Source organism: Periplaneta americana, chromosome 7 (assembly GCF_040183065.1).
Source record: "Periplaneta americana isolate PAMFEO1 chromosome 7, P.americana_PAMFEO1_priV1, whole genome shotgun sequence".
Taxonomy (NCBI): Eukaryota; Metazoa; Arthropoda; class Insecta; order Blattodea; family Blattidae; genus Periplaneta; species Periplaneta americana.
The window spans coordinates 104,457,376-104,471,591 of record NC_091123.1 but is presented as its reverse complement, the minus strand read 5'-3'; the positions used below and the strand labels follow the sequence as shown (position 1 = coordinate 104,471,591).

General features: G+C 33.3%; 1 protein-coding gene across 12 annotated transcripts in view; it reads left to right on the top strand.

The window, feature by feature from the left end:
- Positions 1–14,216, top strand: part of Pi3K68D (phosphatidylinositol-4-phosphate 3-kinase catalytic subunit Pi3K68D) — a 987,208-nt gene that overhangs the window by 738,279 nt on the left and 234,713 nt on the right. For all 12 annotated transcript variants that reach the window (XR_011333110.1, XM_069831124.1, XM_069831122.1 and 9 more), the window contains one exon: positions 10,790–11,025. Coding sequence is in view for 11 of the 12 variants with exons in the window: in XM_069831124.1 (XP_069687225.1) it covers positions 10,790–11,025 (236 nt within the window). In the remaining variant the exon portion in view is untranslated. The remainder of the gene's footprint in view (positions 1–10,789; positions 11,026–14,216) is intronic.

The window sequence follows — 14,216 nt, the reverse complement described above, 5'->3', positions numbered from 1 at the left end:
TCTTTAATGCACCTAGTTTTAGGCAATATCATCGCTCTAGAGTTTCTCGTGTTGCATACATTTAGGGATTTTTACATAAAATTGTTGCAACCTATTCTATTCAAGCCTAAAAATCGAGGTCTAAACATGAGCATCCCCCAAGAATTTCAAAAGTCGGCGCCTATGATCAGAAATAATTTTTGTTGTCAGTTTTAATCTGTACCTGCGAAAACTATTTACATATTGATATATACTTTTTGTTGATTTTGATGCTCTTCTCATATGGGAGAGTATCAGTTCTTCCTGTTGAAGTTCGCAGATAGTGACATCATAAAGTTGATTGTGTAGACATGATTCTTATATCTGGCCTTGTAGAATAAGTGTATGATGGAGATGGTCCTCTGGGATACAGAAGCATAATCTTCACTCTATCTATTTCTTCTATACCACACATCCAGTTCACCATTTATTGTCATCATTACAGGCGACAAATCCTGCAATATTGGTATAGTCGAGTTCATCATTTATCGAAATGTTTTCTTCTTCATACATTTCAGAGTTGGATTATACTTTTGTTATTAATTTTTGGGTATTTATGAGAATGAAAGCATGTAGTTTTTGTGTTCTAGAAATTGTGCGTGCATTTTTTAATCGCTTTCCTTTCTTTTAAATATCTATTCCTGTTTTCAACACAACCACTTCTTCTTGCCCCAGATTAAATGTTTAAATACTTCTTTTTTTCATTACTGCACACATTAAACTATGAAAACCCTTAAAACTACTTTTTAGGGTCGTTTTGACACAGTATAGTATATCATAATCATAACAAATCAAATTTAATTCTACATTTCTAGTTCTTAATGAATTCTCTTTCTTACCCAATTAAACATATCACATTAGGTCATTCCTCAGATCTATTTAGTATATCATCCCCAGTATCCTTTTTTTCCTCCATTTTATACGTTTTATTCTAATAATGGTAGAGATAAGGCCGTCAGGCCTTCTCTGCCCCTCTACCAGGAGGTTCCAACTATAATATGAACAATAAAGTTACAATTAGTATTAAATTTATAATTACAATTACAAATAACATTATAATTAGTATTAAATTTACAATTACAATTACAATAAAATCAAAGTACGAAAAGATTACCTGACTAATTAAAGCTACATAATTTATCATAGAGAAACAAAGAATATTTTATATTTACTGAATTACAAATTAAATCTAGAATAACAAAATCGTATAGCGATTAAATTACTGAATATTTAAATATTTTGTGATAGATTAAAGAAACTATTTACAAGAAATCAATTACTGACCAAGTGCCTAGTAAGTTTTCGTTTGAATTCAATTTTATTTCGACAGTCGCTGATGCTAACAGGTAGCGAATTCCAGAGTCTTGGCAGGGCTATTGTGAAATAAGATGAGTATGAGGTGCGAGGTGCAAGTGTGATCATGTAGTGCATTACCAACATTAAAGTCTGTAATACTTTCCAATAACCCATATGAAGCTATCTCTGGATCTATAGTACTATGTCTACTTGAACTAATAAAAGTATACTTTCCTATATCACTTCCATAAAACCTATTGAGTACAAACAAACTGCTATTTTCACAAATTTGTATTCATTTTTTGCCTTCTTCATTTATTACGTAATAAACGTATACAATATTTATATCACAAAAACTTTTCCGTCCACACCTTAGGAGTAACGGCCGCGAAACCAGGTGGCCCGGGTTCGATTCCCGGTCGCGTATTTCATATATGTAATGCGAATTCGCAACCATGGGTGGAGCCAAAGCACAACGTCCAATAGGAGACGCGCTTGAAAGAAATATGGCATTTGTGAGATCTTCGTATCTAATCTAGCATATTTGAATCGGTGCAATTTCTATTCGATAATTCGACTAACATTGGTACAGTAGTCATTAATTTCTGTTTTCTAATAGATGTATTCGAACTGCCAATATGTCCATATTTTCGACTCGTTATAAACAAGTAACAAAAACGAAGTATCAGTGTTTTTGTTTACAATACATAGAGGTAAATCGTTATATATATATACACGCACACACATTATATGCTATGTAACCTATATAATTATAATTATATGGATAAGTGAACTTTTCACGTTGAATTACAAATTACCTACCTAAATTTCGCAAACCATTGTGTTATATTAACTTGTTTTAGGTTAGGCCTAAAAACTTTGTCACCGTGACTGCTGTATTGTGTGGACAGTCGAAGAGTTCGTAACGAGCGACAAATTTTTTTACGTCTGTGGGCTATTATTTTTGTATTTTTTAATATTTTAATGGCTAAATTATCGGCTTCCTATGATATTGAATTACAAAACATTGTATTGCATTAGGCCTAATTAAAGTACATAGACCTAAATGTATAAATATTATATCGCCTTTTACCATCTTGAATTACAAAGTAAACCTCGCAAACAAGATTAGGCCTAACAAATTTTGTCACCGTGATTGCTGGACTGTGGTTGCCAGTCGAAGGCTCCGTAACTGCCGCCAAATTATTTACCGCATTGGTGGAGAATTTTGATGCTTTTTATGTAGGTATATACATTATAAATGCAAGTCCTATCACTAACTTGTTATAAAAATTGTTTAGCTGTACATTTTCGATCTTTCCGTTGTATGATATAATCAGTTTGAGTTAATGTACGACAGTAAAAAATATGAAAACTTAGGACATTAAAACAGCCATAAAATTCCATGAATTTTTTTGCATATGAAGTTGTCAGAACATGTTACAATAAAAATGTTATACTTCTACTAAATATCTAATAGACCTACTGCTCATACTTGTTATAGATTTATTGCAAATTTATTTCCATCATACTGTTTATCTTATATTTGACAATTAGGCCTATCACCATCATCTACAGTAACAGCATTAATATCAACGTATATGGGTTCAGAATTAGATACTTTATTAAAGAAAAATTAAGAATAAAGTGGGGGAGAAATGCATTTCTTCTAAAGACATGGCAATTTAAATGGAAAATATAAATTCAAACATGGAACAATAAAATACAAATTGAACAAAATATCATACTATATTTACAAAAAACACAATGTGTTTAAAGGAATAAACAAACATTGCCATACACTCCATGACCTTTTGCATTTGGTTGATTGGCACCTACATTAATTCCCAGAGAATGGGTTCTCTTTTGCCTTCGAATTTTTATCTCCTTAGATGGTCGTCCTGATCTTTGATGACCACAGCCACGAGTTGCTCCTTCCCTTCTTCTGCAGATTGAGGTAGGCTGTACTTTTATTTTTCTCCTCTTATCAACAGCTGTACCTATGCTCATGAAGTTATGTAACTGCATTGCTGTTCGAACTTGCTTAAATCTGTGAAAGAACTTACTTGCAGTCTTCATCAATCCTGAATCACTTGCATTGCTGCTAAGTAGTTCTTTCATCCGGTCAAGCTCAGCACAGAATTCAGAAGTGTCATAGACAGGTGTGACACACTGCATTGGAATAACTTCTTCCTGGACTTCAGAGGAGGTCTGTGTTCTATCTAGTGTAGTATTTTCGGTACCGATACTACTAGTGTGTGGTTCTTCAACAACTTCCATCATTGAAGCGAAGAAGCTCTGCTTTGGCTCCCCTGCAGCACCAACTGCCATCTTGTATAGCAAAAACTTATCACTTGCAGGTAATTCTGGGGAATTCGGGAAACACTGACTAAATTTGATATGCACTGCTGCTTGGTGCTTGCAAAATGCACCTCTGCTTCCAGCTATACAACTGCATGTGCCAATGTCACTTTCAACATAATATGTTCTTGTTGCATCCTCAAGTGATTTTACACAAAAACTATGTAGTGTCACTTGCTGCACAGTCTCAGGATCAGACTGGACAATAGACATTCCCTTGTCTTGATGTTTTTGGAAAATCAGATAGGGCTTTTTTAGTCTTCCAAATGCAGCATCTAAGAGCCTTAAGCTGTAATATTTCTCCAACACTACTGTAACATAATCCAGAAGAGCTATAGGATTATATGCTTTCAATTTTGTTAGCATAATATCTTTAACAATGCAGAATGTAGCTTCTGCATAGTTGTTGGTGTCATTATTTCGTGTATGCACACCAATTCGATGAGCAGTACACCACTCAAAGCACCTTTGAAACAAAGTAGATACATGTTGTGCAAAATTACTGTAATTTTTACTGGTTTCAGTCACTAGTGTCTGAAAAGCAATTTCTGCTTCTGTTTCATCAGTGGCATGCATTATCTTTCGAAATAGGGACATTAATGGTTTCCTATCATCTTTTTTTATCATGTGTCTGCTATCCCACAACCACCGCCACAAAGCTTGCATCACATGGAATTGACAAAGAAGTTGCCTCACCTCTGGCCAGACAGAATGGAGAGCGTTTTTTAAAGATGAACTGTCATCTGTCATAAAGTTCTCAATTAATGGAGTTGTAATTTCATCCCATAAAGTTTTCAAGTGCTGCAGACCGGCTTTATAATTATTTTCATCTTGACTTTCATGAATGAAAACTCCCACAGGAACAGCACCAGCTTTTGTGGCCACAGACACAATAGTTAAAGCACTGTTTGACTGATCACATGAACTATCTGTATCCAAAAAGAAAGATTCTTTTAAGTTCAGTGATTTTAGATTCCTTTGCATTATTGATGTTACAATGCATAACACAAATGGATCTGCATCAATTGATAACATGTGGCCTTCGTTCAGGAGTTTAATTTTCTTCTCTTCAGCTATTCTGAAAGTAAATAAATTAAATTAGTCATAAAAGCAGCATATCTTTTAACAGTTTTGGAAATATATGTGTAAAATTTAACTACATTTAAACAAGATACAAAATAATCATAGATAATACCTAAAAAAATCTGGTCCTGGAGTGAGCTCACCAAAGTGGTTCTTTTTCCAAACGTTGTGAAGGACATACACCCAGTGGGATGGAGGATTTTTACTGCTGTCAGCTAATGTCTCTGTACCATCTGCCATTAATGACTTATGGTAGCACATCGCATCAACAGGACACATTCCTGAAGTAATATTAAATAATAAAATGTAATTGCTAATTGAATAACACAAACTTGGTAACAGATATGAAAATAAATAAATAAATAAATAAATAAATAAAATGTTTTCTACCATCTGAAAAGTATTGAAGAAAGGCCTCCTTTGTTTCTGAAGTTCGTTTAAGCCAACACCATGCTTCTGCATTTTTTAGTGCATGGCTATGAGTAAAGTTGATTTTAATTTCTGTGGCTAGTTCATCTTTAATATGTGGATCCCTATGTCTTGTGAACTTGTTTTGTTTTTTTGTCCTAATAGATATGGATGCTTCACATTCCTTATTTTTTTACTGCCATCAACCTAGAAAAAATCATTATTTAAGCTTCATATTTCATAGTCTTACATAAATATAATCATCACTCTTCAGCTTTGTAACAATAGAGGAAGGGAAATTTGAGTGAAAATTGATTTTTTCCATACATGTTGTTTACATTACAATGAAATGCAGATATTTTATGTTCAAATGCAACATGCAACTAAGCTGTTATCTTTTGTTTTAATGATTAAGTTTGACAGCAATTCAACTGGCACTTTCTGTTATCTACAACTAGGCTTGCCTGTATCTACTGAATGGATACTATAACAACTTCAACGATACAGCAGATGTAAAAGAAACAAGTAGGACCTAAATTATTCCACAAACAATAATAAAATAAATTGCTATATTTTAAATTTGGAAAAACAATAATTACCATGTAATAGATTTACTAAACTCAGATTTGGGTCATTCCATGTCAAATCATCCAGGTCATGACACCCGCCTATCCAGTTTTGAGTTAATACTTTGTGCACTTGTTCGGTGGGTTATTTCATGATTTCTGGCCAACTTTCATTACTTTCTGTTTTTTCTGTTAGCAATTTTAGAAAATATGATCGAATGCGTCTTTTGGATGCCAATTGTTAAATTCACAAAAATAACTGCTGCTTCTATAGAAATAATAGTAGCCTTATTATATTTTTTTCTGATTATTCTTTCATATCAATAGTTTAAGAAGGCACAAACCAAGCAAAAAAAAAAATAAATTGTAGGTGTTTTTTTTCTAATTTGTTGTGCAATTTTTTACTAAAATTCAATCTCAGTTTTGAACACATGCCTCCCTGTGACATTGCATGAAAAAATTATTGCATAATCTACAATTAGTATTATTTCAGTAGAGAAGAAAACCAAATTGGAGAAATTAATAGCACACCCCTTTCCTTTCATCGCCCCCTCTCCTTCCGAATTGTGATTTCCTCTGATGTTGATATACAGAAGAGGAATAAACTTTTGGAGCAAGTATTTAATTTTTATACACCCTTTATTTATTTAGAAATAAAACATAAGAAAATTATCTCAGACTACTGGAACATCAAGTAATAATTAATTAAACATAGAGGCTACTTACAAAACACTCTTGCAGATAGGAGAAATGAACATATAAATAGCTGATTATGCCACATATGTGAGTTGAATTGATAAAATTATGAGTTACAGTTGAATGTTTTCCATAATAATTTTTTTAAATTTGTTTTAATATTAAAATGCCCATAATTGTGCTGTCAGGAACTGTTCTATAAAGCGAAATACTTCAACCTTACGTTTTTAATGATTCCTTCCTTTCTTATACAAGCAGAATTTTTCTTCCACCAATATACAATACTCTTCGCTTAAAGAATAAGTACGTTGTGTTACTGTAGTAATATCCATTTCACACAAAATGTGAGGAAACGAAACATCAAAAATTCATTATCAGGACAATAGAAGGATGGAGATGGCCCATGAGGATGGATGAACCTAACTAAAGCATCTTTCTCTTCATTGTTGACTCTATTAACAATACCCACATATCAATGGGAATAATACATGCATGCAACATAGCAGTTGGGATGCACATAGCATTCTGGCATCAATGGTACAAGCAGAGAGAAATCATAGATTATATTGAACTCAATATCACAGCTTAATCAGTTTGCTCCAATCTGGATTGGTGACAGTGGGACAAACTGATGCATGGATTGTATATCGGGAATAGTTTTTGCATTTTCAAAGCGTCCACAGAGAAATTTTCGAATCTGTACCATATGTTCTTTGGAAACGTAGAAACCTGTGATTGCTTTTGGGTTCTCCTGGCAAAATTCATATACTTATAATGCTGTGGTTATCTGATCCTTATATAGTCTTTGCAAACTTGTTTTTGTAACAAGTCTTTTTAAAATGCCGCCAATTCCATCACAGGGAGATTTACATGGCTGGTTGCAAAGAAAGACTAATTGCACTCCATCTTGAAATATTGTTCATGGTAGCAGATATTTCTAAAATTCTGACAATACTTGTATTGTTCAGCACATCCATCTGTGAAATATTCAGTATGATTTAAAGAAGCTTCAGGAAATTCTGACTTCAAAAAATCGAATACAATCATCTGAGTCTGATATACTAGAGTGACATCATGATCTAGATCGTCAAAAATAATGCACAGACTTCTTGATTGCAAATCTTGATTAATTTTGCAGTAGACAACTACAGTGTGAAGGGTGCAGCTACCGTTGTTCCCAATGAATCCCTGTGCTTCATCCTGAACAACAAAACTATATTTTCACTGAAGTCCAGTAATATTAATACTGATCCCTCATCAAGGGTTTTTTTTCCTCATTTTTAATTAATCAGACTGGGATTGAGAAATAAATGAATGAGGTATAAGCTTCTCAATTTTCTGAATTAGGGATTGACAAAGTTCTGATAGGGTACTCACTTCTTGAACAATGAGATTTGTTCTATCAGTTGATACTCATTGAGTGTATTGAAATGTCTCATCAGGATCAAAATCTTCAATTTCCCTTTCCAGATGATTTTGAAACAAAGAACTTGTGGGATATTTGTCACTAAGTCGGGGCATACAGGTTCTATTATTTGTGTTGCAAGTAATAACTGATTAAATCGTGATAAGTTTCTTTAATAGGAATGGCATTTAGGAGCAATTTCACATTTTGATGAATAGTGCACACACATACACACACAGAATGTGTCCCTGATGTTCCTGCAAGTACACATTATTTCGGCCAGAGTAGCAAATTAAGAAAAGCCTATCTTGTTTTGAGGAAATTTAATGTTATAAAGAGAGTGAAGTTCTGCTAAGCTGCTTAAAAGCAGATGTTTCTGGCCATATAAATTTTTGCTGATGCTCATTTTGTCTTTTTGCCCAGGCATTATTCTTGAGTTTTCATCATCTAAATAAAAACTGTGTACTTTGTCAATCATTTCCTGCGGTAGAGTCTTTCCTTTTTTCATTACAAGGGCTCGTGCTTGTCTGACCACAGTGTCTCAAATAAAATATACCTTATATAACTTAGTCATTAAGCTTGGTATACTGGTAAGTGTCTATGTTTATGTTTTCTTTAAAACTGAGATTTTTCACACTCTCCATTATTTCTCCAACCCATTTTTTTCCGTGTGACATAAACACAGGTTTGTAATGATACTGTTAAAGTTTCAAGGTAATCAATGGGGAGGCAATATTTAAAAAAAAATCATATACATATTCATTTAATTTGTTTGGAAGTATTATAGTTAACGATTTCCTGAGCAGGGAATTAAATGTATTTCATATGTAACACATAGATTTAAAAATGTATACTTTTCTGCTTCATATGCAAAAAAAGATCAAAGTTTTATCGCAAAAACTATGGGAGATATGGTATTTTATGTCTGATAAAAGGTCACTTAATACTGTAAAACTGAGCATGTCCATTCATGACTTCTTTGAATTCCAGCTCTGGAATTATTCAGCCAAATTCATTTTAATTTTGGGAATGTTCACATATCTAGGTAATACTTCAATTCATAAGATTTCAAGAAAATCGGTGAGGCTGCACCTGTTAAACCTCCAATAGTAAACAGGAATACAAATCCTAATGACCACAGACAAGGAGCTCTATAGGGGGTGTCATTTTTGTAAATTTCTGGATGATTTGACATGGAATGGCCCATTTTAATTTGAATTGTGCGAGTAATATGAGTTGTTACTTAATGCATTGTCCACATTTTGGAAGAGAAATTAATTTCATTAAGTTAGGCCTGTGTGAAAATTAATTTGTAATCTATACCAGCAACAAAACGAAAATTAAGTGAAAGAACTACCTATATCATAATTCAGAAAATACTTCTCATAATGTACTGATAACAGTAAAAGAAGAACGATAGGCCTACTCTTAACATGTATAAACTACAAAGTAACTAACCACACTTTACATTAAAACACCGAAAATTATGGATATTAATTTGTATTATGTCAGTATTTTTTATTTTTCATAAACTGACCAAGACAGTTGTCAGCAAAGTTAATGATGTAGGCCTAGTTAATACCAACAACATGAACAATTTCATTAGAAATACTCCTGTATTGATTGATAGTGTAATATAATTAATGTGCAGTCTAATTTATTTTAAAAATGACTATGGATAGAAATAATCGCTTAAATGGAGAATGGCTCACATATTATGACAAAAAAGGTTTGGTATCATTTTCAGCAATTTAATTCACACTTACCTTCCGACGAGAGCTGTGTTGGCAAAGCAAATGTTTTATCACCAGATAATGACAGTGGCATTTACTTTGGCATTTACAAACTCTAATTTTTTTCACAAAGAAGTTTGTCTTCGTTAGATTAGAGAACTCGTCCAGCCATTTGTTAACGCTGTTTTCATCACACAAATTTACACTTAACGAGCACTTAAATTCACCTTCACCAATAACATCTGCGCCTAATTTTTTGTATTTATATATACCAGATGGCAAATATGAATCTAATTCTTCATGCGCCAAGACGTTATCAATCACTGAATCATTAAAATGTGTACTTTTAGTAGACTGTAAACAACATTTACTCGCCATATTGTGTACTAGATTCACATAGCTGAGTAGCCTGCCACTGCCTAGATGTGCAGCATGTCCCCTATTGGACAATGTGCTTTGACTCCACCCATAGTTGCGAATTCGCATTACACATGTGAAATACGCTTCCCGGTCGGGACAAATTATCTGGTTGAGGTTTTTTCCGGGGTTTTCCCTCAACTCAATATGAGCAAATGCTGAGTAACTTTCGGGCTGGACCCCGGACTCATTTCATCGGCATTATCACCTTCATCATTCAGATGCTAAATAACCTTAAATGTTGATAAAGTGTCGTAAAATAACTACTAAACTAAAAATAAAAATAAAAAAAAAAAGTTTTCCAGGCATGAAATGGGGATATTCAAGGAAAAAAATCTTACTACTATGTCTATATAAAACCAGTAATTACATACTGCCGTGAAATTTTAATAACAGCAAATCTTAAAAGATAAAATGATTAGATAATCGATTAATTAAAGGAGCTATCATATCTACTCCAATACCTACAATACAGTCTCCTATTACATTTAAACTAGAAAAGGATGCTGTTATTTAGTACAAAAAAATTGATCAGACTTGAACCTCTCTCTAAATGCATGAAATTAAGGAAAAGATACCACCATCACCACCACAATATTGTATACCTATAATAAAACACAACTTAGAGGAAAGAGGTAAAGCATAATAATCACACAACTGCGGCAGAAAACTGAAGGAGATATGGAGACAATTGATTTGTAACTGTGTCACTCATAATGTCATACTAGTTTCTCTTTTAAAGTGAAAGAATTTACAAAAGGATAAATTTGTTAAATTTTGCTTGTTTTTGCATTATTTGTTTCAAGATGGCGTCTTCAGGTATACCAGGTGTAACTCTTGATGCAGTCCGATATGTACAGAGGGCATTGTTACCTGAATTATCAAACTCTGAAGCTGCAGCCACATTTGCAAGAATGATAGAGAGTTCTCTCCGTTCTTGGTTCACACAGTTTAATTTCTTCCTACATAACTTGGCCCAGTTGCGATTTACAGGTGATCACAATGATGGTGACCTTCTCAGTTTTGTTCCTCGTACATACACGTAAGTAAAATTATTTAGATAAAGTTGAAACTCTTCAATTTCTTCTAACAGGTTCTGCTAAAAGATTACTTTATAATCAGTCACTTTATATATTATTCCAGTCTTATAGTTATAAGCCTACCATCCTTCAATCCTCTTGCATATTATGTGAACCAACTGCGAGATCAGGGTTGCCAGATTTTAGATTTACATTCTTTTTCCAGCATATCTAATAAATACCTATGTTCAGTCTTTGAGAGTGATGTGAGTATGGGCAAAGTTGATATGTCATGATTGAACAAAAAGAGAGAGAGAGCGAGAGAGAGAGAGACAAAAAAAACTATTCCTTTATATGAAATTAAAAACTAATATGGTTATCAAAATTGTCTTTCTAATAAAAACATTATAGAATTTGCTTCCTCCTTGAACTTTTAACAGCAGATCATTACAAGATCTGGGAATAATTGAGGCAGCAATAGCAGACCCATAAAACTGCTCATTCCTATGATTCATAAAGCTGTTTCTCAAGTCATGTACTACAGAAAGTAGCTCTACAATCAGGCAGTTATTTTAGTTGATATAGAAAATATTTCGTTTGATGCTAGTCTTGTTACGTAGATAAATAACAGTTCTAAATTTGCTTGCTGAAGCAATACTCCCAATGTTTACAAGAAACCATGGGTAGCAATAAGCAAGTTTATTTTCAAAAAATTTCTGGAGTATTTTAGACGGATTTTCTTATCAGAGAAAATAAGACTTTACAGCTCCAAAATTCCTTAACAGCCTTTCAATTTCTCGAACAAAATTAACCACCTGGGCACATGACGAATAATTTCAGTCCATTCCACTCAAAAAACCTTTTCAAAGAGGCATTTTTTTCGTTAGTTCATCTACTGAACTCATTTACTTACTTACTTACAAATGGCTTTTTTAAGAATGGCAGTCTTCTTCCTCCAATCTTGAGTATCTTCTGGTGTTTTGCTATGTTCTGCTTTGGTAGGGATATAGCAAACGCATTTAATAAACACTACTCAAACTCTCACAGATTACATCCCAATACCAAAAAAACTGGCAAATTTATCAAAAGAGAATTACATAAAAATAATAAAAACAATATTACTAGTACAAAACCTGAAATATTTCATCAAAATTTTACTTCCAAAAAAATTAACTCTAGCTTTACAAAATTTAAAAACCAAGAAATCTCCTGGTCCCGATAACATTCACTCCGAATTTTTTTAACATCTGGGGGAAAAAGCCAAGTCTGTACTTTTATCCATTTTCAATTTATCATGGAACACCTCAGTTCCTGCAGCTTGGAAAAAAGCAGTCATTGTACCAATTCACAAAAAAGGGAAACCTGCTCATGATGTTAATAGTTATCGACCAATAGCACTATTAAGCATGATAGCAAAAACCATGGAGTCCATGATCTCCAACAGATTAACTTGGTATTTAGAATCCAAAAATCTTTTATCACCAAGACAAGCCGGCTTTCGACAACTACACTCTACCAATGAACAAGTCATACGCCTCGGCCAAGAAATAAAAGACAGTTTTAACAAGAAATAAAAGACAGTTTTAACAAGAAAGAAGATACCTTGGCAATATTTATTGACTTTCAGCTAGCATATGACTCTGTTTGGAGAAATAAATTATTACTAAAACTCCATAAATTAGGTATCTCCAGCAATATGTTCAGATGGATATCAGAATTCCTTAGTCAACGATTCATTGCCACTAAATTCAATAACTCACTTTCTAGTTACAGACAAGCATATCGAGGTCTACCTCAGGGCGCTGTCCTCAGCACAACTTTATTCAATATTTATATAAATGACTTACCCTCCCTATTAGAGGAATCAAACATGAAAACAGCACTATTTGCAGATGATATAGTTTTGTGGACTTCGGGATCTTACAGACATAGAGACAAAATTCAAAATTCTGCTCTTAAAGCTCTAAATCAACTACATGAATGGAATACATCAAATTCGATGACACTCAATTTAAGCAAAAGTAACTACCAAATATTTTCTCTTGGTAAAAAAGGAAGAGAATTCAATATCCAATACAATGGCCAACACCTTCCTAGGACTTATGAATCCAAATATCTTGGAGTTATTTTCGATAGTAAGTTAACATGGAGCAACCATTTGAAATACATTTCTGAAAAAGCTCGTAAAAGATTCTCCCTTCTAAAAAGACTGGCAGGAAAGAAATGGGGATGCTCTAGGAATACTTTGAACACTACATACAAAATGTTTATACAGCCAGTGCTGACATACTGCGGAGAAATTTTAATTACTTCACCTTTCATAAACGAAATAGAATATGTTCAAAACCAAGCTCTCAGACTCATTACTGCTGGAATCAAAACAACTCCAATAGATTCTATGAGATTCCTCACTAATATTAACAGCATCAGAATGACAATAGAAGAAAAAGCACTGATTCAATATGAAAAACTTATTAGATTACCAGGAAACAATTGGCATTCATACAGTCCTCTCTGTAGATTGAAAACTCAAAAAAGTTTCATATCCATGGTTCAAGAATTAAAACAGAAAAGCAATATCCCGAATTTAAAAGAAAACCTACAAATTAAACCAAACCCTTTAACTCTATTAAATATAGAATATAATCTAAATTTAACAGAAGAAATACTGAAATCAGAAGTAAACACTGAAATACTAAAACAATTGTCTTGAGAGACAATTAATATTAGATACCCTCCACAAAACTGGCTTCATTTATACACTGACGGATCCTTGATCTCCAGAGAACAAGGTGCCAGTGCAGGTGTTACGTGCTGTCTCTTCTCACTTTATAGATCTCTTGGGTATGGAACAAAAAGTTTTGATGGAGAAATCATTGCAATAAGTGAAAGTCTCAGGAATCTTCTATGCCACATCAGTAAATTTAAAAATGCAGTTATATTGTCAGACTCCAAAGCAGCTATTCTATCAATCGTCTCTAAACACACACCTTCATCTCAAACAGCAGAAATAACTAAAATGCTCTCTCAATTAATATCACTCAATAAAAGAATTGTATTCCAATGGATACCATCCCATTGTGGAATCCTGGGAAACGAGAATGCGGATGCTTTAGCAAAGAAGGGCAGCACTGCTACTTACAGACCTGTTAGTAAATCTACGTATTACTCTGTGAAAAGATTTATTAAATCTACATACTTAGACTTCAACAAA